Genomic DNA, 27,396 nt, shown 5'->3' with positions numbered 1-27,396 from the left:
AGCCGCACATCCAAATAGAGTTTGAATATCTGTTTGTCAGAATGTTCAGAAGTGTGTTAATAAAATGTTTAGCTGACGCTGACCAAAGCTGTCATTCTTGCCTGTGGACTCCTTCCACACATTCCAATCCACCAGTGGATCAGCAGCAACGAATAAAACAGGCGTTCTGACTGTAGGTGGGTATCGAGTGTTACATCAAACTACAATAATAGTAAATAGTAAAAAGAGTGACATCTTTGGTGGCTGCAAAACACCAAGGTCACAGATGCCAAAAAAGATAAATAAATAAATAAATAATAATATTATAATAATAATAATAATAATAATAATAATAATAATAATAATAATAATAATATTATTATTATTATTATTATTATTATTATTATTATTATTATTAATAATAATAATAATAATAATAATAATAATAATAATAATAATATATATATATTATTATTATTATTATTATTATTATTATTATTATTATTATTATTATATTATTATTATTATTATTATTATTATTATTATTATTATTATTATTATTATTATTATTATTATTATTATTATTATCATTATTACTATTATTATTATTATTATTATTATTATTATTTTTATTATTATCATTATTATTATTATTAATAATAATAATAATAATAATAATAATAATAATAATAATAATAATAATAATAATAATAATAATAATAATAATAATAATAATAATAATAAATAATAAATGATAATTATTATTATTATTATTATTATTATTATTATTATTATTATTATTATTATTTATTATTATTATTATTATTATTATTATCAAGGCCATAATTGTGTCCAGTTATCAGACCCATAAGTGTGTGCACGTCAAAGTTAATGTCTCATTCCACATGAAGTCACAGTGAAAGAAGCAGCAAACATATGGAAGAAAGGAAACTCTAACTCTAAAAGAAGCCCCTCGTCAGCACAATAATTATTTATTTATTTATTTATTTGCAAATAAGTACAAGTTAGTTTTACCGGTGTACCACGCGAGAATGACTCTACCAAAAAAAAAAAGACTCTAGAGTTAAATTGGCGTACGTGAGGCACACTCTAGAGTTAGTCTCGCGGCCGCGAGGCTAACTCTAGAGTCTGCCTCGCGTACGCCAATTTAACTCTAGAGTCTTTTTGGCGATAGAGTCATTCTGGCATGCTACACCGGTTCTGATTGAAAATATCAGGGAGATACCTTACCTTACCGGAGTTCCGTCTCCCTACGGATGTTGAATGTCAAGGGACGCCATTCTTCACACTCAAGGACCATTACCGAGAAGTCTATTATCTTTTTGCCAGTTGTTGCCTCCACATTTCCTATCCAGAACTTCCTTGGTTTGACTCGTGCCTTCCTGCCAGCTACTTTTCCCCTCTAGCATTGATTTTTGGATGTTGCTGTGTCTCCGAACGTGTCTGTAATATGTCAGTTTTCTCATTTTAACTTCTGCCAACAGTTTTCTGGACCTTTGGCCTGCATCAATAAGAACCAGAATGTTTGACTTTTTTTTTTCTGGTCCATGGTACTCTCAGAATTCTACGGTCCACCCACATCTCAAAGTTATCAATTTTTCTTTCTATTGCCTTCGTTCGTTAAGGTCCATGTTTCCAAGACAAACAGGAATGTGGACCATACGTGACATTTAGCCATACGCACTCTTGTTTTTGTTGATATTTTTAAGCTTGTGAGGATTTTTCTCATTTTCATGAAGTTTGTTTTGTCAATGCTGATCCCCTCTTTTTACCTCTGCAATAGATTTGCCATCTTCTGTGATGTCCTGGCCGTGGTATGTATAAGCCTGTACTTGTTCTATTGGTTTTGCGTCTACTGTTATAATGGCTTTGGATTTTCCTTCTGATCGTGTGAATACCATTATTTTCGTTTTCTGTATATTAAATTTCAGCCCATAAATATTACTTATTTTGTTGGTATCATCTATTAGTTTCTGCAGGTCTTCTTTGTTGTTCCAGCAATACCGTATCGTCTGCATATCTCAGGTTATTTATGTTTCTTCCATTCACAACTACGCCGTGCATGATCTCTATATCTCTGAATATAAATTCTGTATATAAATTGAAAAGGCACGGTGAGAGGACACAGCCTTGTCGGATACCCCGCTTGATTTCCATTGGGTCAGATAATATTTCCCGTTTCTTATTTTGGTATTTTGGGTACAATACAGATTTGTTGTAATGGCAGTGTCATTTTCATCTACACCTATGTTTCTTGAAGTGTAAATAAGCTTTTCGTGATTTACGGTGTCGAATACCTTGGAGTAATGAATAAAACATGCATACAATTCTTTTTGGAATTCCAGGTGTCTCTCAATCAAGATTTTGAGGTCGAAAATTGCTTCTCTGGTTCCGCTATTGCTTTGAAATCCAGATTGCTCTTCACTGACTTCGTCATTTCTTTTATCTTTTTTTCTTCTCAGCATGGTAGTTAAAAATAGTTTCAATATGTGGTACATCAGATTTATTGTTCTGTAGTCGGAACAGTCTACTTTGCTTTCTATTTGTTTTCTTTAGGAGGATGATGAACACTGATATTCTCAATTCTTCTGGTATATGGGTGCTCTTGTACATCGTGTTACACGGCTCTGAGAGTTTATATGCCTAATTCTCCTAGCCCTTTTAACACTTCTGTATTAATATCATCAATGCCTTCTGCCTTTCCTTCTTTCATTATTGCCAGGACTGATCGCACTTCTGATTTCATTATATCTGGTCCCTTCTAATATGTGTGCATCGGGTTTTCATTTCTATTATATTAAAATAGGTCTTCCACGTATTTTCCCCATCTTTTGATATTTTGTTCTGCCAATATCATATTTTCGTTTCCCGTGTTTTGTTTGTTTCTCGTCAATTTCTTGATCTCTTCGAAAATTGCCCTTGTTTTATGTTCTCTTTGGAGTTTTTCTATTTTCGATCATTTCTCATTTAGCCATTCCTTCTTTGTCTCTTTACATCTTTTTTCCGATCTATTCTCATATAGGTTGGCTTATCCTTATTTTGATTTCTTTCCTTCATTAAATCCAGTGTCTCATTCTTCATCCATGCTTGTTTTGCTTCATTATCTTGCTTTGGTCATACGATTCCATTTGCCTCTATTATGGAAGTCTTGAGAGCCTCCCATTTGTTATCAATCTTCTCAATTTCAGATTTTTCCTCGATGGCTTCCTCTTCGGGTGCACCTCGAAGGGGTTGCCCGGAAGATAGAGAAGCGGAATAGTCTTCTGAGGAAGCTGGCGGGGTCGACTTGGGGAGCTAGCCAGGCGCTCCTGAGAACGTCCGCCTTGGCACTCTGCTATTCCACCGCGGAGTATTACGCTCCAGTGAGGGTTAGAAGCAGAAACGTTGAAAAGGTGGATGTAAAACTTCGCAAATCGATGCACATAGTGTCAGGAACACTAGCAACAACTCCTAGAGAATGGGACCCGATAATGGCAGCGATCCAGCCCCCCGACGTCCGGAGGGAGACGATTACGGGAAACTGGCTGAGTAAGATCAAAGAGAGGGGGAATGGGGATACCCCTCTGATGCGCATAATGGACGGTGCCCCCGTTTCGAGCCGAAATAAGTCCCGGCAACCCTTGTATGCAGAATCCCTGCAACGTCTAGAGCTGCACATACGAGATGGAAGTCAGTTTGGACGAATTAAATCCCTCGTGGGGGCGTGGACGTACACTCCTCTCAGCTTTGTGAGAAGTTGCCAGGCTTTGATACCAGTAAGAGGAGACATTGGGTGGCTGCGAATCGGCTTCGGTCGAGGAGCTGCCTAACGGCAAGTGCGCTTCATCGGTGGGGTCTTTCTACCTGTTCAATATGTACCCGCTGTGAGCAAGAACCTGAGACGGCAGAGCATCTAGTCGAACGGTGTGTTGTGACGATGCTACCCGGCGGGTTTGCGACGGTGCACGAATGCGGACCAGACTTTGCTGATTGGGTCGATCGTCATAACATAGTAGTGTGAGAACCATAAGAGGCTGCTGCCAACATATGATGAGGTCATGTCTTTCCCAATTATGGCATTGAAGTCCCCCATGGCTATCACAGTATCTGTCGACTTTTGTTTGATTTACAGCATTTGTATATCTTGGTAAAATCATTCTACTTGTGTTGTTGGAGCATAAATTTGAATTATTATGATGTTGAAAGTTTGTGCTGCCAATTTACACATTATGACCCTGTTGCTGATTGGCCAATATCCCAACAAGGACTGTGCTACTTTCTAATTAAGTATTACCCCAACACCATACTCATGTTTCTCACCTCCTGAGTGTATCATCACAGGTCTGTCTTTACTGATCTTCCCACTTTTTGTCCATTTCGTCTCTGACATTCCCATGATGCCAAGTCTCATATCGTCCATTTCCTGTATACCGTTGTCGAGTTTACCAGCCTGGTAGAGTCAGGACATTCCAAGTACCAATCCACATGGGGCATTCCGTGTCGTCAGTCTAGAGTGGTCAGCATCCAGTCGTTCTATCGGCTTTAAACTGCACGCGTCATTAACATCTAGACTTCCAACACGAGATTCCTCCTCTTCCCTCTTAATCATCGATGTACTTCGTTGCAGGGGGGCTAACGTCACTCGCATATCGTTTCTTCTTCAATTTTGGAGTTTCCATGATTAACTATGATGATTAGTAAGTAGGCTTGCTAGCAAAATTACTATAAAGCGGTAAGCTTTCCCACTTTTCCACGTCGCCCTTATCGTTTAGCAGGTCAGTCCAGACCAGGTCCCGGGGTGTGGCCGTTGCGTTTGATGACAACTTCTTGGAGCCCGACATGAACTAGATGTGTAGTATGGACCAGTGAATCCTGACAATCCGAAGATGCGATGTTACTAACCGTTTGTACTACCGTTACACATCCCAACACCCCATCAGGGAGATAACCAATTGTAATGAATAGTCTTCTTATTTCTTGAGTTGTTCCCCATGGATTAGAAAACGTAATATTATAATATAGTGTTACGATAGACTTCTGTAATATAAATTAAATTCTTTTTTTTTTCTCTCTCTCCCATGAAGAGCATACTATGCTTTGTCGCTAATTTTGGTTTGAATTGTCGATAACTAGCCGGTGTGACCTGATGTTGTGACGGAGTTTTCCCAAAGTGTACTTCTTATGTGCACGTAGTGTCTTCCCAATCATTGCTGCGAAACTTCAGGAAGTCGAAACTTCATTACTTCATAACAAACAAAACGCGGAGCTAACAAAGGTGTATGTGTAAATAAACGTTGAGGGAGGTGCATGTATACTGACATATCTGCGCATAGAATTTCAATGTAAGACAAATTACAAAGCATGTTTTCAGTTCTCAATATATTTCTTTAATTTTAATGATATACATGGGGAGAAATTCCGTCAGCTCATCGGGAAAGCATCTCTTTCACTTTCACTACCGTCTGTGGATCTTTTTTTACTTTTACTAGGCAGTTTAGTGAGCAGCAGCAGTGGCAGTCAAATTTTGACCCAACTCGCCCATAGGAAAGTTGTGACTGGAAATTGCCGTTCGTGTTTTGGGGGGTTCAATTAAAGATGCATAACTTCGTTATAAAGAGGAATATCGCAGATATTTTGGTATCGTTATTTTCGTCTTTCAATTTCCTTTTAAATGGTGCCAATTAAGGAAAAATCCATTAATAATTCCAGAAGTTATATGAAGTTAAAATTTGGCAATTTTCAAATGCATTTATTTTTTTATTTACCGCGTGTGTTTTTAAATTTTAAACGCTTGTTTTTAGAATAACATCTAAACTTTATTCATGCCAAATTTCAGGGCTCTATATCGATGCGCAGACACCTTTTAACTCTGCGCCGAAATGCCTTGTTTACATTATCTTCTCATCATGGCTGCCGGGCGATATCGATATTCATATCGATATTTTGAATTTAGTTATGTATTATGTTAAATTTAGTCCATGATATTTTCAGTACTATTATTTACTATGTTTTTATTTTGAAATACATACTTCCCAACTTTATTTATAGGCATTTTATAGTTTTTGTTTGAAAAGTTCGTATATTTCTTCTCTTTGTGAAATCCGATATTAATAATATCGATATTTTAAAAATACCAATTGCTTTAATTTTATATTATTTTACTTGGCCATCAAGTCATCAAGTTTCTTTCCCATATGTTTAGATATGTTTGTTATCATTTGTATCCATATTCTAAAGGCCTTAGAATTATTATGGTAAGAAGTTCTATTAGTTTTGACACCCCCATACATTGAGAGAGAAAGGGGGGGGGGGGGGGGGAAAAAATTATATTAATTGTCAGTTCAAATGATGTAATAGCAAAAAACCCAAATGGGTCCCGCATAATTTTTTAAAGTTTTAAAAGCCAAAACTTTCCTTCTAATTATAATAGGGAATCTGTTTCAATTTATTTGAACTTTTTCAATCTACCATTTTATTTATATGCAATTAAATTTCCAGAGGTAAAAATAAACTCATTATGTCATTACACAACATGTTTATATCTCTTCATTTAAATACTCTCAAACCCTTTTTTATTCTCTATGTATTAATTAAAAGAGGGTAATTATTTGCAATTGTTTCAGTGAGATATTGGGGATAAATCCAAACGTGATAGAGCAAATTATTTATTACGTCTAGCCGAGTTTTTGATTATGTAACATTTGCGTCATATTATGTGATAATGTGTTAATTTGAACTGTTTATCTTCCTCTTTATTAATGTAAATGCATTGTCCTCGATAAGACGAACATTTTGGTATACAATATATGATAAGAACTCCATATTGACTGTTTTAACCATTTTTTATTTAACATCACGCGATTTCGGTCACAACTTTGCAATGGTAATTTTGGGGTAAAAACGGTCTGAAATTTCAGACTTTGAACTGCCGTAACTACATTTCTAATCAAGATAGAAACAAAATTCAAACTGTTTTGTAATCTGTGTTGCCAGCTATTTCATATGACATTGGTTTCAAGTGTGTGGGGTACATTTAGAATTTCTATTAAACTCCCTACTTTTACTTTTACCTTTACCTCTACTTTTACTTTTGTCATTTCAGTTTTCATTACAATACAATTCAATGCTACTAGATAGATAAATACCGTTCAATACCTTATTTATAAGAGCTAATTTACTTTAGGCCAATAGTCTCTAATCAGGAGAAATCACTGATTACCTACGATGGATGGTATACTCTTATTCTTATCAATCATCAAGCCCATTGTCATTGACTTTGATCAATTTCAATTTCATCTGAATCTGATTGACTGATTGCCCGTTTTTTTATGCTCCCCGACCCCCGGGCGTTTAGAAGATCACCACTATATTGAAAGATGGTGCGAGGTAGTCCTATAGTTTTTCCTTTTTCTTTTACTTTTAGGGTTAACTTTAACTTAAGGTCAGAGGATTTTTTATTCTATTTTGCAAAGGTCCTGGGTGGGGTGTTTGTTTTTCCTATTAGGGTTAGTTAAAGGTACTAGGTTTTATTATTTCTTAGGGTTAGTTAAAGGGTTGTTTCCCTTATCACGAAGAGCTTATATGGAAGGTATCCCTAAACATGTCTTTTCTCGCAGTATTGTCACTGTTGACTGTTAAACTAATCTAATAGTCTCCATGGCTATATTTGGAATCCATGTGTGTGCATAGTTGACAGAGGGTGGAGCTGATAGTGATAGAAGCAGAAGAAGAATTGTGCGGCTATGTGGTCTTGTGGTATGACACTCGCTTTCGGATCGGAAGGTCCTGGGTTCAGCCTCGCTCGGCGCATAGTTGAGTCCTTGGAGAAGGCTCTTTACTCACATTCTATCACCAGACTCAGGTGTAAAATGAGTACCTGGCCGTTAATACCGTTGTCTCTTTCCGAAAAAAATTGTAATATCGCCTAAGACAGAGGTGTCCTGTCTCATCCTACGTGTTAAATGTTGCTGTTGGTCAGGGACTCCTGTTAAAGCGCTTTGAGCATGTTTAGTGGTTATTGCGCTATATTGCTCAATTTGAGTTTGAAGAATACTAAATTAATTCTGCTTTGTCGAAGGATTGTTGTCTGTCTTACACTTACAAACACTATTTTGTCCTGATTGTACTTGGACATCGGTGTAAAGTTTTTAGAAAAGCCTTCCTTTAGGCTACAGTTACTTTGACTGACTTTCATGTTCCTTTTTTTGAAGCGAACTTTTGAACTCTTTTCTAGCCATCACATTTTGCTCAGGGCCAACAACACAGCAGGGAGTCAAACTAATTACCTTTTGGGTACAAAGGAGTGGCCATACCACACCAACGTTCACTAACCTAAAGTCATAAATAACAAAAGTTAACTTTATCATGGTCACAGTCATTTCTATCTATTCAATGCACTTATTTTTCCAGTAGTAATAATTTGTTTATATGAATATGATGAGAAGACTAGACATCAGCCATACAAATTGGATATTTGGAATATTCACTTGTTTATATTTTTGTTATATTCTGCAGATCCATATCATTTGAATTGATGAAACAAATAATTACTGGTATCTGAGATACTAAAACAGTCTGCAAGAACAAGTGAAAATTTAAACATGGTTTGTGATAAATGTGAAAAGAAACTTGGAAAGGTAGTAACCCCAGATCCATGGAAATCAGGTGCCAGAAACACAACAGAGGGTGGTGGAAGAAAAGTAGGAGAAAACAAAGCTCTCTCAGGGAAGAAAACAAGGTTCAGTCCATATCAGTCAAGTTTTGCAAGATGCAAGATATGCAGGCAAAATGTCCATCAGCAAGGATCACATTACTGTCAAGGATGTGCCTATAAAAAAGGAATCTGTGCAATGTGTGGCAAAAAAATTATCCAGACTACCAATTACAGACAGAGCTCAACATAGGCAGCAATCCCCATCAATTTCCTTGTGGCAATTTTTCTCTTCTTTTTTTTTTCATTTTTTTTTTTTTTTAGGAAATGAAGAAAAAGGTAGTAAATAAATGACTTGTCAAAAGTGCATTACGTCTCTCAAAAAAGTAAATATGAGTTCAATGAGATTAATCTTAGGAATTTATACACTGCCACTGAAATTAATTGGATGCTGCTTACATTCCATCTACTAAGATCAAGCTTGACTACAGTCTGAAAATATTTAATTCAACAAGCCCTTCACAGCCTAAATACATTGCATGGCTAAAATTTTGTTTGATAAGCATCTTAAAAAATTAAAAGGTGGAGTGACAATCCGATCTAATAGTTGTAAATGTGATATCAGTGTAAATCATTGATATTCAATGTAAATCAATGAATTCCATCTCATTTGCCAATGAAGTAATTAGGACCGTTCTATAAAAAAAAAAGGGAACCTTGATCAGACATTCATGACCCATCAACCAGACTCACCCCCAAAGTCAGTGTGATTGCTGGAGATTCCTTGGAGACATTTATTATTGGTTATATTTATATACCAAAGACAGTCTTGATGCCTTATAAGCTGAACAACTTTATTTGTCATCTATGTCAGTGACACAAGCAAAGGTGAGAGTAAGAAGATTCATAAAGATTTAATTAGATATTTAAAAGTGATTTTTTTTTTGTCTCACTGATTTCTCTTAATGACAACTTTATGGTGTCTGTGTTGAATGACATTGATAGTGAAGCATAAATTGTTGTAGTGTGATTCAGAAATTTCAGAGATCAAGTAAAAGGTAAAAAAAACAAAACAAATACAGTGGAATCCTGATAAAGTCAACACTGCCGGACTAGAAAGATTGATAGACTTTAAGCAGTGTTGACTTGATGCGATTCATATGAATGTTTTCTAGCGCAATACCACGGATTAACCATACTCCATGGATTTCACAAGGCTTCATATTTCTAATCTATAAAATATGTTACAGATTGTGGCGATAATAATCAAGAGAAATTGAGCTCTTCCGTACTCTGACAAAACTTTTTTGATTTCATCAGTGACCTTCAGTATCAAGCTGGTATAGCAGTCTCCATTTATAAACACTCCAGCTTTATTAAGAATGACCTGACTTAACTATAAGTTCACAATCAGGGCATGAAACAGGATTTTCACTTGTATAAATATACTCCTGTATCAGCACACTCATCCAAATGGGCTCAGCTTATGAGCACACTCATTTTTCTAACCAAGTTTTTTTAATGTTAAAGAGATCTAATTACAGTCCTGGATGGATATATCGACATTGTTGGGATCATACTAAAATGTGGATATAAGCATCATGTCGATACACTCGAGCACGGTTTCCTCAAACTCATTCGAATGTCCCAAATGTAAAAAAAAAAAAAATTAATTAAAGTTAAAGGTTGTTTTTTGTTTTTTTAAATAAGTCCAGTGATTTCAACATGACTCACTGTGATATTGACAGTTCCTTACGTGTGTATCTATCAACACTGCAAGTGTGCGTATGCAGTATAATACACACTCACAGACACTTCTGCTTATTCTTATTATCACTTTGCATTAAGTTCACGATCAGGGCATGAAACAGGATTTTCACTTACAGTAAAATTACTTTAAACCGAAAGAAGCTAAACCGAAAAATACCTTAAACCGCAAAGAATTTAATAAATTGTACTAGTTTCTTCATTATCTTTGTACTAATTCTTACGATGAACCGAAATACTTCTACAGAGCTGCCAACCTACCGCAAAGAATGCGGAATTGTATGCATTTTCAGTGATTGTACGCTTGTACGCATTTCCCCCAAGATTGTACCCATTTTCAGTGTACAGAGTCACTTCAGTTTTCTTTAGTTGTAATATCCTGGATGCTCGTATCACTGTTATCTTGCTTGCTGGATCGTTCAAATTTGTACTCGATACCAATTCATTGCTCTATTATTCTATAGTGAACTCGCTCCTTTTGTTTTATATAGTCTTGGGAACATCATTGTTGCTGCAATTGAGCTTGTGTGGTGTGACTTTATGTAAGTATACCTTCCTCTTACTTTCACAATGGTTAGTTTCCGTCGATTTCAGGATTGTACCCATTTTTATGAAATCTCCCCCATTTTGAGGTCCCATTGTACACATTCTCATCAGATGTGGTTGGCTGCTCTGCTTCTAAGCAGGACTTTCTTTAAATCGAAACAACTTCAGAGTACCTTCCCTTTTTCTCTTTCTCTATTTTTCTTTAAAAATTCGGGAAGGTGGTCACACGTAATAATGCCCGGCGATATTAAACAAAGAGCGTAAGTTTAAGATGACGGTGAGGGGTGGAATGGGGGGGGGGGGGGTAGGCAAGCACTTCAATCGCTGCACTTGGGCTTGGCCAACACCACAATCGCGCAGATTGGAAAAGGAAGACAACGGGTTCCTGGCAGGCGAAAAATTAGGAAAGAGAGAGAGAGAGTTAGGTTGTAGAATCATGTAAGCGAGATGTTCTCGCTCATGTGTTGATGCTTTGGAACTGACAAATTTTCAACATGACAATATGGGGGGGGGGGGTTTAACCAACTTACTATTGACATGCCATTTCATTTCCACTTAGATTAAATGTGTGTGTGTGTGTGTGTGATGGGCTAAAGGGGAGGGGGAGGTTCTATGTAATTGGGCCTTTGAACCTAATGGCTTTTCAACAAAAGAGGGGTGTGTAGTAGACAGCTTAGCATTGACACTCCTTTTCATTTCCATTTCACTTCACCTCTGAGTAGCTGCACATCATTCATTATCAATTATCGCACAAGAACTTTCGATCTTATTTTAGCTTTGCATTTTACTAAAAGATGTCTAAAAGAAAGCACTGTGCTTACACGTTTGAGTTTAAAATCAAAATACTATGTGAGTCAATGAAAAAAAAGTTGATCAAAACGGAGATATGTAAAAAACACGGCATCCCGAACTCAACGCTTTCAACAATTTTGAATGGAAAACGAAAACCCCCAAAAATATTTTTAAAATACACGCAAAAAAAAAACCAAACAATTAAAAAAATAAAATTTAAAAATAATATTTTTTTTTAATGGTTACGAAGATGGCATTTATTCAACAACTCCATTTAGGGGAAACCCATGATACGATTAAATGAGCAAATTCCTTAAATAGTTACTACCCTTGAAAAACATCGCAAAACGGGAACTTGTTTTAAACCAAAATGTCTTTAAACCGAAATGGTTTAGAAGGTCCCCAAAATTTCGGTTTAAAGTAATTCTACTGTATATAAATTTACTCCCACTCCCACATAAGCACACTCATCCAAATGGGCCAGTTCATGACAAAAATTAAGTTTTGGCCATCTTAATGCAGTACATTTCGACATGCTCAGTTCATTTATTCCTCAAAAAGACTACATGGAATGAAATATCCCATCTCATACAGTATAGTCTTTTGTTGTAATAGCACTAGACACTGTCCATCATTTTAAAATTATTAATAGCCAGGTACTCACACCTTAGGTAAATGAGTCAACTTATAGTAACAATCCCGAGTATCTAAAGCCAGGATCAGAATTTTGTCACTATCTGGTAATTTTTCTCTTAGTTGGATAGATTTATGGTTTGAGTCCCTACTATTGGCTGAGACTGCCGTCCTTACTTTATGAACATTTGTATATTTTGTCTCCATCCGTGCCATGTAGCTTTCTGTTCTTACCTTCTCTTACCTTCGACAGTTTTGGGAATCCATAGTTCTTGCTGAGAGGGGAACAATCATGTGTTTAACTCACTCAACCCTAAAACAGATTATATCCGTAGTATACCCGGGGTTACTTTTACCCGATGCCTATTTATTACATTTTTATGAGACAAATTATAGGTGTAGTATCAAAGCTAATGTTTTTAGTTTTTACATGCTAATAAAACTATCTATTCATTTTTAATACATTTTTTTTCCAATTTTGAAAAGTAGCAAACATTTGTAAGATTGAGTGTTAATGTCTCGAGTCTGATTGGAAAAACTTGAACAAAAAATTGAAAGTTGTCTCTATGTAATTGTTAACAGCTCATAATTACACTATAAACAACTCTTATAAACATTTTACTTTGACCCTTTGGTTTTATTTATCTGCCTGTATTGTGTCTTAGTAAGACTTTCCGCTTTTCTAAAATCAAAGAAAATGAACAATCGAGGACTCCCAACCTTAATATATATTTTATTTTTTTTCCAGGAGTCAAACAGTGTTTTGGAATGGTCTGTGAGTTGTCTATTCCAAGTGGATCAGGGTCGAGTCTTTTGTCTAGTGTTAAGGAGGTTGGAGATGGCGTTCTGCAGCAAATATTTTTTTAATATTTTCCAATTTTATTCAAAAGAAAAGAGGCTTTCTCTTTGATAATCATGAGATATTTGTGAAAAAGGAACATTGATTTACGTACTGGTATTCATATGCAGCTATGAAATTTAGAAAATCTTAATGTACCATAGTATAATATAAGTTGATGCACGTAAACACAAGACCTTCAGACCATTTGGTATGCTGTCTTATTTCATTTTTACCCAACAAGTCAGAGTGTTGATTTTGAAGTTTCAATGCAAATGTTGCAGTTTGAAGCTTGAAGAAATAAACGACAAGAGCGTTTTATTGTATATTTTAAAAATTATTGTATTCTAATTTAATTCTCACGCTTCCTTACTAAGAAATAGCCTGTTTCAGTTTCCTTTCCCATTATTGTTTTGTTTATAGTTTATTCACCTTAGAGACATCATCCTCTCATCTCTCATTCATGTATTGTTGGCAAAGGGGAAACATGAAACGTCCTTTTCAACTTTCATCTGTCTTTGTTAAAAATTGAATCTTTCATTCAATTTGACTATTATTATTATTATTATTATTATTATTATTATTATTATTATTATTATTATTATTTATGAAGTTTTACACATTTTGATTGGTCAGCAAAACAAAAGTATAAAAAAGCTTTGTGGTCGATTACCCACAAAAGGACGTCATCATAGTCATACATCTGTCTAAAACATTTATCACGCCATACTATAAAGATCATGAAGCAGATTTATCAGGAGTTAATCCAATTTTTTTTTCTGGATCAGGGCTTAGTGGGTGAGGTTGGGGGGTTACATGCTTTTTCCCCGCCAAAAGGGGAATTTCATGTAATGTGGCTTATCCTGAATTCAGTTTCTTGGATACATACATAAATTATTTAAATTAAAATTAAATATTTCATTTCAATGCCATGCAGGGAAATAATAATTTATTTTGAATATATATTTTATGGCATATTTTTATACAGATAATTATTATTGCATTTATCAACAACATGACATTGAAATGAATATCCTAATATAAAATGAAGAAGATTGTGAATTGTCAAGAATATGAATAAATATTAAGTTCCGAACACCTAATAACAAGAAAAGAATTTTAGAATTTAAATGCTGTTTCTCTGTTTATTATGCTTTATTCTTTATCATAGAGCCATTAAAATCCATAGTCTAGATCTTTATATGTACATACTTTTCTTTTTTATCAAAAGTGTTGGTAACTATAACTATAACTTTTTTAATGATTCCATTCTTTTTAAAATGTTTTGGATTTTTTTTTTTTTTAATTTTGTTTCTTCTTTTTTATCACTTGTCATTTTGAATTATTGAACTTCGTCAATCAAGTCAATCTTTAGCCAGAACGACTTGACAAGGGCAAGCGCTAGCAGAAAGCAGCTGTTGAGCAGTTGATGCAATCTTGAGAATTGGGATTGGAAACCAGGGCGAATTCACTGGGAAATCAATATAAAAGTGATAATCATAACAAGTTTTTTATCATAACATGTTTTTTTATCAACACGACTGGTTTAGTTTTATTAGAGGTTATTCAAATATTTGATCTTGAATATTCTACTCTTTGTATAATGTAAAAGTGGTGGCATAAGCGGCATCAACGCTGCCTACAATTTTATGGCTTAGTGTGTGTGTGTGTGTGTGTTTATGATACAGTGAGAGAGTGGCATTGTCATGTACATGACGGGTTCGGCATGTTCAGAAGACGGAAAATTTCAAATGCTTTATTACAGCCGCACAATGGTGCATAAATGTAATCTGGTGTCTTTTTTCTGAGTGGATAGAAAATATTAAATATGGTTCATTATGTCCATGTTTCATGTGAAATAAATTTGTTCAAGGAATTTATCAGATAATATATACACATATGCAAAAGTAACTTTACACTTATTTTGAGTTTATCCATTTGAATTTTAAGAGTCAAAGTTTGACAAAACTTATATCACAGAAATGAGCAATATCTTTAAAATATGTGTGCAAAATTTTAACATAAAAACATGCACAATCCTAAAACTAAAAGTAAAGACCATCCAAAGAACACAAGTTGGGTTGCTCTGCTTTGGAAAAAAAGGAAAGTTTCGAGGCAACAAAGCTGTCATCTGCATTTTTTGCCAAATTGGGACCTAAAATTTGCCAAAATTTGCCCAAAAAACCCCAGAAATTTGCCCAAAAATTTGCGGAGGAAAACTAAGCGTTTCAGTAAAAATTAACACGCGATACAGAAAAAAATTATATAAAAGACGATATATGACATTTAAGGACTTGAGAAATGAAATGACCGTGATTAGCGTTGTTACAAAGATTTTAAAGGATCATTATCCGTAGAGAGTAGCTTCCCTTGGTTTGGTCCCAGGCAAAGCTGCAACATTTCTCAAGTTTCGCACTTTTTTTTCCGTTATTTTGTTTACGCTTCTTTTTTTTTCCCAAAATTTGCCACGCGATTTGCCAATTTTCCCAAAATTTGCCACGATTTGCCAATTTTGGAAAATTTGCAGAACGCCCTGATATTTGCGGCCGCAAATGGCAATTTGCGGCCGCAAAAAATGCAGATGACAGACAAAGTCAGTACCGTAGAACGGGGCTACTTTGCACTTGGTGCAACCTTCCAGTGAAAATTCTGAACTCATGCAATGGCAAATAACTGATATCAAAGCATTTTGGAGGGGTCAAGTGTTGTACTAGAGGTGCATATGTATAATTTGTGAAAATTATGAAACCAAAGAGAGATAAAGTAAATTTTCTTGATAAAACTTTAATATGAGAAAACGGGGCTACTTTGCACACCTTAACAGTAATTCAATTACAACACACATTACTATCATAAAACATGGTTTAATTCTTTTGTTTAACATGAGGACAACATTTTAAACCATTATAACACACAAAAATAGTAAGTCAGTGATATAAGACTCAAAATATTATTCTTAAATTATCTAAAGTCCTTGAAAATGTTTCGGCTCTTCTTCTTTGCGGGGGGGGTTCCCAATCATTGTCGCTGTCATCATATACTGAGTTGTCCGAGATGCTATCATCTGATGAAGTATTTGATGCAGCAGCTGGTGATGAGAGACCTTGGGCAGCAGTTGATGTTGAGGCTTCCCCTTCTGCAGATGTTGAAGGTTGAACAATATCTGAGACGATGGGTTCTTGTGTGCAATCAACAGACGATTTAGCTGTGGAATTTGATTTTAAGTCATCGGCACACAATGATTTGCCTGGAATAACGTTCACTTTCTTTTTTGCTTTCCTGCGTGTTTGGTTACCACCAGGGGTGAATTTGAAGTTGTGAAGATATTCCTCGAATGATTCACTCACCAAACTGGAGTCACATGAGCTAACGTCTTTTTCTTGGCGGAATTTTTTCAAAGCTTCGTTGGCATTTACAGGGAAAATGCCACATGTTCTAAACCCTGAAACGAGATTGTCCCTTGTTTTCATCCCCAAATCAGTGATAAGTTTCGACAATAGTCTAGGGAAATCAGATTTGTCCAATGACGTTGAATTTGGATTTTTCATTTTGTAATCCGTCATAATCTTCCTCCAAGCTCACTTCATTGGACCGAAATAGGAGACGTCAAGGGGCTGGAGCTTGTCAGTGCTGTTGGGGGGTAATAACACAAAACCAATGTCATATTTTTCACACATTTCTATTACAGAGTAACTTAGGTGGGAACTCAAATTGTCTCCGATTAGAACTTATTTTCCCTCTTTCCTCCTTGCCCACGGAACAACAACACTTCTGAACCATTCTTCGAAGTTAATCGAATCCATCCACCCCGATATGCTTTTGCTGTAACGAGCATCCGGGGGCCCTCCTTTCATCCATGAATCCCACATGTGTGATGCCTTATACACAACATAAGGGGGGAGAAGTTGCCCATCAGCAGTACCCGAAGTTGCCCATCAGCAGTACCCGCGAACATGATGCTTATATTACCCTTGCTGAAGTTGATTATCCGCTCGGGATATTTCACCTCCCTCCGAAAAATACACTTTTTTGTTCCAGGCTGATCTGAGAGGTTGGTCTCATCATAGTTCATTATATTTTCTTTGGGAACATTTTCAAGAGACTTTTCTAAGTGTTGAAAGTAAATTTTTATCTCTTCGGGTGTCACTTTGGCACGAGAGCGTTTGATGTTCTGGCACATTCTTGTGGAGAGAGTAGTGTTTTCTTTTAGAAATGAAGCCACCCAATCAGGCCCGGGCGCATTGTTTTTAAAAGCTGAGACATTTCTTCCAATTTTATTTAAGTAACCATGCACAATAAGCTGTATGTCCATTGCTTCAAGAGGCATGCCATAATCTGCGCAAACCTCAACATGTTTTGCAATTACTTCTTCTTCGTCAACTGAAAATACTACTGGATGCCCTGCCCTTTTGATATGTTTTTCTTTCAGTTTATTAATTAATGTTCTCCTTGGAATTTTAAACACTTTAGCTACAGTTGCTACGGGTGTGTGCTGGCATTCCTGTAAGGCATTGAGTAGATGTTCCTCAGTGTAGTCCTTATATCTTCTTGCACCAGGTTTTCGTTTATAGTTTCGAACCATGATTTATAACTGAAAAGAGACAAAAAGAAAGATCAGCATCTGATTGATTAACACATACTACTCATCTGTGTGTTTATTAGTTCGTAAGTCAAAGAATTAAACTGAATTCTTTCGGTAAACTTAAGTTTAGGTGATTGTAAATATCCTTAAAATATGTGTGGCCATCTTTATAATTAAAGGATAAACGCGATGGAGGCAGATGATAAGTTTAATATGTTTTTAATGAACAGGAACGTCTGCCATGTCGACAGGATAAAAAGAAAGTGAAAGTAGACTTATCATACCCGGAAATAGGAAGTAACAAAACAATAGCAAGCAAAGTGAAGTGATTCCACATAGACTTTCAATCAAAATAATAATAATGTATTAAGCAAAAGGTTAAATTATTATCTTAACACCCCCACTTGATTTAATCTAGCTTTAAAATATAATATATATATACCTTTATGTTACACATCATATCTTTTGACATTTAAATTAAAGAAAAGAGAAATGTGATGTGTAATCCATCAAAAAAAAAAAAAGGTTATTTAACTGATTTATTTAACTTTAATGAAATGTTGGTTAATCAAGCAACAGACTAATAAAAATAAAAAGGAATAGGACAATGAAAATTTATGTACCTTGTAACGAAACGCTTCCGTGTAGGCGTCAGTTTACGACAGGATGTACGTCGTCGTAGTATTAGTTGTTGTTGTTATTGTAATCCCTCTGGAACAACCCTTCTTTTGTTGATACAGGTCGTATCAGATCATGCACCTATGGCCCGGAAGTTTCAATTAAACTACGTAGTGTGGGTGTTATTGTGAGAAAGGCATCAATCTTGTTTTCTCCGTAAACTTATAAGCAAAGTAGGATCCCTGTATTCTACGGGAGTGACTTTGTTATGGTATGGCTTGATTGATATCTCGTAACTATGGGGCTGACGAATTTATTTATCCTTGATATGAGGATGTCCGGTATCAGGATGGGTTGTTGTTGTCCATGATTATGGAATCTGGGGGAGTTTTAAGGAATTTCAGATGTTTACGGATATGACTAACATCCGGTTGTGTGGGTAGAATTTTGCTTCGTTTGCTTGATTTTTGCCTATAAATGCCAGAGTTTTGAGCAGTTTCTTCAGACCACTCAGCGGAGTCTTTTAGGCTCATAGTCTCTAAGCGATAACCACAGCGGAGTCTTTTAGGCTCATTTGTTTAACTCTTGTGTAGAGTTAGATTAAAGTCTTGTGTAGACTTTGTAGTGCTCAAAGTTCGAGCTGAAACACGTTTTGTGTTAACTCTTGTGTAGAGTGTGATTTAAGTCTTGTGTAGACTTTGCGGTGCTCAAAGTTTGAGCTGAATCAAGTTGTGTTATAACTCTTGTGTAGAGTTTGATTAAAGTCTTGTGTAGACTTAATTTGTGATTTCTATAATCTGTTCGGCTCTGGTGAGATTTTGAATAATATGTTGTGATTACAATTATGATTGTGTTTTGATATTAATATCATAATATCACTTTAAATTTTGAGTCTCAATTAATTAATCAGATAATTAAATTAATTGTATAATATATTCTTGTTGTAAAGAAAATAAGCTTTTCTTGCTATAAAGCATATTATTTCATATCTACAAAGTAAAGCAATATTAATCAACATTAATAAATTGATTTGTTAAAGTAAAATAATATTTACTCATTTAAAGTAAACATATTGAATGAGTTCGAATATAGATAGAGTTATATTCGTATGATTATCATGTGATAACAAAATCATTTTCTTTCTTTAAAGTGAATGAGCCGTTGGAGGCTGGGCTTTAACAAGCCAACTTTAGGCTATACGCTCATAGCTTGACACTAATAGAAACTGAACATTTGCCTGTTTTATAAGTTACCTGTGAAGAACCATTTGCTTATTTTAATATCAGAACATTGAGAAACAATTGATCTGTTTATGAATACTGTGAAATCAGAACAATTTCAAGAAGAGACAAATTAACAATATTAGAACAACCTTACAGTTTTTGTTGAATATCAAGGACACTCTTTTGGCTTTCTTCTACACGTCTGGATTGTGTTTAGTTAGTTAGTTAAATATTAGTTGCCTGTATGACTGTGATGGTTGCAACCTATCTGTGAGATTGTCTGATGTGGTAGCGGTTTGGTAAAGTATTGATAATTAATTGATTTAATTATATATTTTCATATCGCTTTCATATCATATTCATCATCACACCATCTCCATCAATTTGTCATCCATCCATTTGATTTCATACTTATGACATCTATCATTTCATCTTCATATCTCATAATATCTTTGTTATATTGTAATAAAATATATCTTCATTTAGCTTCAAAACCTTTATCAACGTATTGTGTTTGGTTATTGATCGGTGTCGTAGCTTGAATATAGCACACATAAACAAGGTTGCAAACTGCGCTACATAAGCATACGGTTTACGTGCGCACTTTGTGACATACCTATCTATTACAAATTACAAAATAAAAAAAAATATAGTTTATTGATAATCAAGCTTGATTTTCTTCAAGTTAAGAGAGCATAATAAATAATAATGTGAATATAGATTAGAATGAACAATATTATTATTATTCATTTCCCCATTAAAAGATCAAGAAAGTTTGTATTTCTAAATTTGCTAACTGGTTTAGTAAACACATCTGCCAAATTCTTATCAGATGGAACATATATCAATTGCAGCTTATCATCAATCATCTAATTTCTAATAAAATGGAATCTTAAATCAATGTGTTTGACCTTTGGTGCTGTACCGGGTTCTTTGCTAGTGCCATAGCACCTTGGTTGTCACAATATAGAGTAAATTTGTTGATACCAAAGTCAAACATATCATTCAACAAGGCTTTCAAAAATTTTCCTTCCTGTGTAGCAGCAGCTAATGCCATATATTCGGCTTCACATGAGGATAAAGCCACCGTTGGCTGTTTCTTTGATTTCCATGAAATCAATGGGCCTTCATCAGATAGTTCGAATCCATAGCCAGTTATGCTTTTCCGGTCACTTGAGCTACCCCAGTCTGCATCACAATATCCCGATAGGGTTAGTGGCTGGTCTGTCTTCTTAAACAGTAGTTTCTGGTTGATTGTACCTTTCAAATATCTTAAAACATGCTTAGCCATAATCATATGGTATGTATCAGGTTTGGACATGAATTTAGACAGTTTTGTGACTATGTACGAAAGATCAGGTCTAGTGGCAGTCATAATGTATATGAGACCTCCAATTATTTCCCTATACTTTCTAGTATCTTGATCAGAACATATTTCATTGTTTACTTTATTTATTTGTATCAATTTCACTAGGTGTATATCTAGGTTTACAGTGTTCAAGTCCAAATCTTTTTATGAACTTTGTAATATAATCTGTCTGTGACATAGAAATCATATCCTGCTGGAATTCAAATTTGATTTCCAAAAACTTAGAAACTCTTCCCAAATCTTTCATTTTAAAGTTAGACTTTAATTTATCCTTTACTTCTTCTATTGCACTCTTACTGTGAGATGCTATCAGTAAATCATCGACCCAAACTATGAGAATAATTCTGACTTCTTCCTTATTTTGTTTATCAAAATAGGTTTTCACATATAGACATGGGTCAGCCAATGACTGAGTAAATCCCTGATCAGATAAATGAGAATGTAGAGTAAGGTTCCAATTTCGACCACTCTGTTTCAAACCATATATAAAGATTTCTTTAATCTGAATGCAAGTTTTTCATTTTTGTTATTCTTACGTTTTATCTCAAAACCTTCTGGTTGTTCAATAAATATCTCAGTATCAATAGGAGCATTTAGAAATGCCGCTTTGACATCCATTTGGTCTATGTCCATATCATTTTGTGCTGCTAACTGCAATAATGTTCTGATTGAGGTCATGCGAGCTGTGGGTGAGAATGTTTCTGTATAGTCAATATCAGGCACTTGAGAATATCCCTTTGCCACAAATCTAGCTTTATACTGAATTTGGTCTGATTGATTTTCTTTAATAGCATAGACCCATCTTCCCCCCACTGCTTCCCTGCCTGGAGGTAAAGGAGTTAATTCAAAAGTATCATTCTCATTCAAAGTCTCTATTTCCTCAATCATTGCATTTTGCCATTTCTCAGATGAAACACTAGATATAGCTTCCTTATAGCATTTTGGTATGTCATGAATAGCATAACAATAATGGGTAGTAGCATTCAAATAATGATCAATTTCATCATTAACAACATAGTCCTCTAAATACTTAGGTTTCTTTTTCATTCTTCTTGGGTCTCTTTCACAATTAGTGTTTGTGTCAGTGTCGTCCGTATCTGATTGACTTGGGTTCACACTTTCATCAAGAGTGGGTTCAGGCTCTTGGTATTCAGGGTCACAATCAGCAGTTGGATTTACTGCATTTGGTATTGTGTTTTCTTGTGGTTTGGTTAAAGGAATAAGCATGTAATCATTTTCATCTACAACATCATGAATATTATTATCATCATATTTGAATTTGACTGATTGAGTAAATTTGACAATTCTTACTTTCATGACATTTTTAGTATCAGGAAAGGAAAATATACAGCATAAGCTGGACTACTTTTATCAAATCCCAAGAAAATTCCCTTTTTGCTTCTATCATCAAGCTTCCTAGGATTTTGTACAAAAGCATAACAGATGCTTCCAAATGTCTGCAACTCAGACAGATTTGGTTTCAAATTTGTAAAGGCTTCAAAAGGGGTACACTGGAGTCGGTGATTGAAACACCTGTTTCGTATGTAAGCTGCGTAAGTGACGGCATATGTCCATAGCTCTTTCGGTAATTTAGCCGAGATAAGCAGACACCTTGCCATTTCAAATAGGGTTCGAAAGCACCTTTCGGCTGTCCCGTTCTGGTGAGGACTGTGTGGGCAAGATTTATCATGTTTTATTTTGTTATTTACCAATAAAGTTTCAAACTCTTTTGAAGTAAATTCCCCACCTCCATCACTTCTCACATACTTAACATGTCCATATGGACTCATTTCAGATAAGAATTTTTGAAAAGCATAACATGCATCAGATTTACTTTTTAGGAAATAAACATTAATGAGTCCAGAATAATCGTCAATAATACACATAGCATATTGGAAATTGTCTTTCGATATTGGAGTTATTGGACTCGCAAGATCAATATGAACTTTCTCAAGGATTTTCGTCGAACGTACATCTGGTTGTCGGTTCTTTGATTCAGTCATCTTTCCAAGAAGACAGGTTTCACATCTAAAGCCGTATAATCCATTGTTATCAGAATTTTCATTTGGAACAATTTTCATACCATCAACACATTTTTCTAATTTCATCAGATCTTTCACATTGCAATGACCGAGAATTGTATGCCATTCTTTTAGTGTATGGGTGGCACAACGATTTTTGACCGATGATGAGTATAGATAGTATAAATTTCCTCGTTTCTCCATTTCAAATTTTGTATCGTTATCACAAGTGAGCATAGCACAATGCTTATCAAATGATATCTTTGGAGAAGTTATTCCATTTACAGCGGCCGATATAGAAAAAATATTTTGTTTAAAAGCTGGAATATATAAAGCATTTTTCAAGCTTACTTCATGTTTGATTCCTTTTGTATCCGTTAGGGTGACAAGGGCATGACCTTGACCTTTGATCATATCATTTATTCATTGGCCATCTGCCAATTCAATTGCGTGGTTTGACGATTGAAATGAAGAATCTAACTCAACGAATTTATTAATATCGTTGATTATATGTGCCGAAGCACCACTATCCATGAGCAAGAAGTTAGCACTGTTGATCGGTTGTTGAAGTTGGACAGGATTGTTGACTGCAAAGCTGAAGTGGCGATTTTCAGTTTCTACTGATTTATTGATATCTATTATAAATTTTGCAGAAGGTTTATTGATATTTCGACAATATGATGTGTCGTGGGTTTTTGATTTGCAGTTGTCACACCATCTGTTTTCTTCGACAATCTTTGGTGTTGTGGGTATTTGTCTTACAATTCGCGCACCATTTGTATAATTCTGTGGAGCACGATAGTGATTTTGTCGTCTCGAAGAGGATGTTTCAGCAGAATGATTTTGTCGTCTCAAAGAGGATGTTTCAGCAGAACGAGTATCGTAGTAATTTGATGGTCGCTGGGAATACTGTACCGAAAGAACAGAAGATTCATTGTTAGAGACATTGTCTTCTTGATTTCTTAGACTTTCTTTAAATTCTAGGAATGTTTGTTCACTGTCCCTTTGTGTAGTCACCGTTTTGAATGACTGGTATTGGTTAGGTAATCCTTTTAGACCCCCCCCCCCCCCTCCCCCAAGTCATCACTTGTCATCATTGACCTGACCCCCCTCCCCCAACAGATGATGACGTCATCTAATTTAATAAAAACTAAAAGATAACTTTAATTTCACAATATTTATTATTCATTTTTCAAACCATAAACATTGATTATCAACGTTTGATAAAACACATTCAGACATTTTATTAATTTCAGAAACTGTTGATAATTTATGTTTTACGATACAATGGGGACATAAAATTTAAATTTGCAAAGATAAAATCTAACAAACATTATTTAAATTAGGCTACTTGGTGCAGGTGCTATTAAAAAAATTTCAGAAAGTGTAATTTAAAATAGTATAGGAGGCAAATTATTTTATAGCATATTAGTTTTTTAGTGGAATGAATTTCTGTTTCAATTTCCAAACATAAAATTAATTGATTCAAAAATGTTTCTGCCTTGGACCTCTGGCAATGTACTATAAATAGTATCATCAATTTCATCTTCATCGTCATCACTTTCTCCCATTTGCTGTTCTTCTTGTATGCCGCATTTTCGTGAATGGTCTTTCATTGCTGTGATCGAGGAGTGATACAATGAACATTTAGGGCAAGTTCGCCTTTTGAGAAGTGATACCCCTTTCCCATCTTGTTTCTTGAGAGATGGGCAATACTTGGCAATGCTTGGGCCTTTGCCAATGCAAGTTGGCGCTTGTCATCAGGATGTGCCTTTAAATAGGCATCAACAAACTTTTCATAGAGATGTGTATTACTAATACTATTACTCATTCTTCAGATGAAAACTCCAAAATATATTTAATAAACTAGACACAACCAAATCAAATGATGATGAAGAAAACTTTTCAGAATCAAAACTGAATGGTAGCAAGCAGTTTGAGCAGTTCAATCGGTTTTGATGATTCCATCATTTAATTAATTTTTCACCTTTTTGCTAATTTATTTGGAATGCCATTTTTGAAGCTCTTGCATTTAATAAAATAGGCCTAATTTGCCTATGTTTTGATGACATCATCTTGGGTCTGACCCCCCCCTCCCCCATGTCAACACATGTCAACATTTGGTAGACCCCCCTCCCCCCCCTAGCTGATGACGTAATATGTGAACGCTCCCTAATTCAGCATATGCTTCTTCGCATCTTTCTGTATCATTGTCAAAAACATCTTTTAAGCCTCTCAGCTTCATGTATGCTAAGAACTTGGTTTCCCATAATTCGAATTTTCGTTCGTCTCCATCGAAATATATGTTTTTGCTGGTTGCGCTGGGCCCATAACCTGTTAAAATATGTTTGGCCATCTTTATAATTAAAGGATAAACGCGATGGAGGCAGATGATAAGTTTAATATGTTTTTAATGAACAGGAACGTCTGCCATGTCGACAGGATAAAAAGAAAGTGAAAGTAGACTAATCATACCCGGAAATAGGAAGTAACAAAACAATAGCAAGCAAAGTGAAGTGATGTTCCACATAGACTTCCAATCAAAACAATAATAATGTATTAAGCAAAAGATTAAATCATTATCTTAACACTTTGCACACCAAAAATTATGCCAAATTCTTGGGGCTACTTTGCCTCCAGCCCTTCTAAGAGTTCAGTGCAATTCTTTGCTTAACTTAACTAACTAATATGAAGAAGGGGTATGTATTAACCATTCAAACAAAAAATATTTGTGAAATAAGATTTATAAATATTTGATTTGATCTAATTTTTCTGAGAAATCTGGAAGGAGCAAATCCTGATCGTTCATATTTTCCTCATGAAACTGAAAGAGAAAGTACAAAGGCGGTTACACTGCAGTTTATAAAACAGTTTAATGTGTTAGGAAACAGTTCTAGCAGTTAGAGTGAGAATAAAATTACTCACCTTCTTCCAAAATAGTTTTCACATTTTTATCTGTCAATTGTGCAAAGAAGCCCCGCTTGGCAAAGTAGCCCCGTTCTACGGTACCAGTACAATATACAGCCACCACGATTTCCAGTCACTGCTTGGACAATTCCCCATAGAGTTTATCAAGAGGTTTATGTCATTTGCTGTGGTTTCATTCCAGTGTCTGCTTCAACAATGTTTCAAAACATGTACATGTAAGCATTCCTTGCTTGGTGCTGTTGTTCCCTTGTAGGTTTTTTGAGATCTCAAAGGTATTCAAAGATTGGGTTCTGCATTTACAGTACAGCTGGCCACTCGAGTACCGTCAACTGGGACTACTTAGGCCACCAGGGGTAACTTAGGCCACTTACTGAAAACAAGATTGCTTATTTTAAAAGATAAATTACATGTAGCTTTTATCTTTTAAATAATTAGAACCCAATAGATCTAATAATAAGCACTCATGAATTTAACTTTTTTTAAAGCAACCTTTTTTATTCTACTGAGTGGCCTAAGTAACCCCAGTTGACGGTACCCAAGTCTTATTCTCAGTTAGTTGAGGTTGCAAAGAATGCCTTCTTGCTCTTATTCCAGCAGTTGGAAGTCTTCCTAATATTCTACAACTTGAAATGTTGCTTTCCACAGCAATGTCAAAGACATAAGGGAGGGGTTGGTTGTGTGTCGAGTAAATGTTTGATCATCTTTGACTTTTGTTACTCGGGGTTGATCTGTTCGCCTTTGATCCCTCATCCGCCCTTTCATTGGTGAACTTTGCAATAATAGAATAGCAGGTAGCTCCAATATTGATCAGCTGTGCAATCTCAGCCACTGGCCGTTTAGCATGAATATGGTAGACGGGCTCTATTCGAGAGCAATTTTGGCATGTTTTCAAGAGTAAAAGTAAAAGAATTGAAATCAAAGTAGGTAATTACAAAATGATTTCACAAAGATAATATTTTGTTAAAAATATCAGATAATGATAACTTGTAAACAGTAACAGACAATATGGAGATTTTCATTCAGGGCACATTGGTGTGAAAGGGCTCTGTTTCGAGAATTTAAGAACTTGCCTTTACACAATTGTCCCTGTAACATACTTTATAATTCCTTCTTTGCGTCATTTCCGAAGTTAAAATATCAAGTTGTCTTACAAAAATGTTCACCACCCCCGATATGACTGACCGATTGCAATAACTAAGCGTCATGTGGTTGGTTTAATAAATGCTTTTTTTGGTGATATAAAATTCTCAACTCTTACACATAGTTAAACAATATTATGTAATTTATCGTATAAAAATGTTAATTTTGCACATGTGTAAAAGAATATTGAAAGAAAAAGAATACTAATGAAATAATTTGATGAAAATGAGGAATGAGTTGTTTGTGCGAGTGGAGGTGTAGTGATAAGGTTTGATTTGAATAAAGGTAAAAATATTTTTAAAATAGTTTT

The 27,396-nt window shown here is 35.1% G+C and overlaps 1 protein-coding gene and 1 pseudogene across 1 annotated transcript; one reads left to right on the top strand and one right to left on the bottom strand.

Annotated features, from left to right (window-relative positions):
- The first annotated feature begins 5,177 nt into the window (after positions 1 to 5,177).
- LOC144978271 (cysteine-rich PDZ-binding protein-like) lies at positions 5,178 to 27,389 on the top strand. The gene is made up of 3 exons (XM_078924118.1): positions 5,178 to 5,321; positions 8,494 to 9,517; positions 13,116 to 27,389. Exon 2 carries the CDS (start codon positions 8,580 to 8,582, stop codon positions 8,880 to 8,882), a length of 303 nt encoding a protein of 100 aa, XP_078780244.1. The 5' UTR covers positions 5,178 to 5,321; positions 8,494 to 8,579; the 3' UTR covers positions 8,883 to 9,517; positions 13,116 to 27,389.
- On the bottom strand, positions 20,521 to 21,003 carry LOC144978945 (uncharacterized; annotated as a pseudogene).
- Positions 27,390 to 27,396: the final 7 nt, after the last annotated feature.

The sequence above is a fragment of the Berghia stephanieae genome, chromosome 8 (assembly GCF_034508935.2).
Source record: "Berghia stephanieae isolate SIO BIC M18660-M18661 chromosome 8, UCSD_Bste_1.3, whole genome shotgun sequence".
NCBI classification, from domain to species: domain Eukaryota; kingdom Metazoa; phylum Mollusca; class Gastropoda; order Nudibranchia; family Aeolidiidae; genus Berghia; species Berghia stephanieae.
Note: the sequence above shows the minus strand (reverse complement) of the source record. Positions and strands in the feature narration are given on the sequence as shown.

Bases quoted from the DNA above. Each gene is read 5' to 3' on its own strand.
- LOC144978271 (XM_078924118.1), top strand. From the start codon at position 8,580: ATGGTTTGTGATAAATGTGAAAAGAAACTTGGAAAGGTAGTAACCCCA.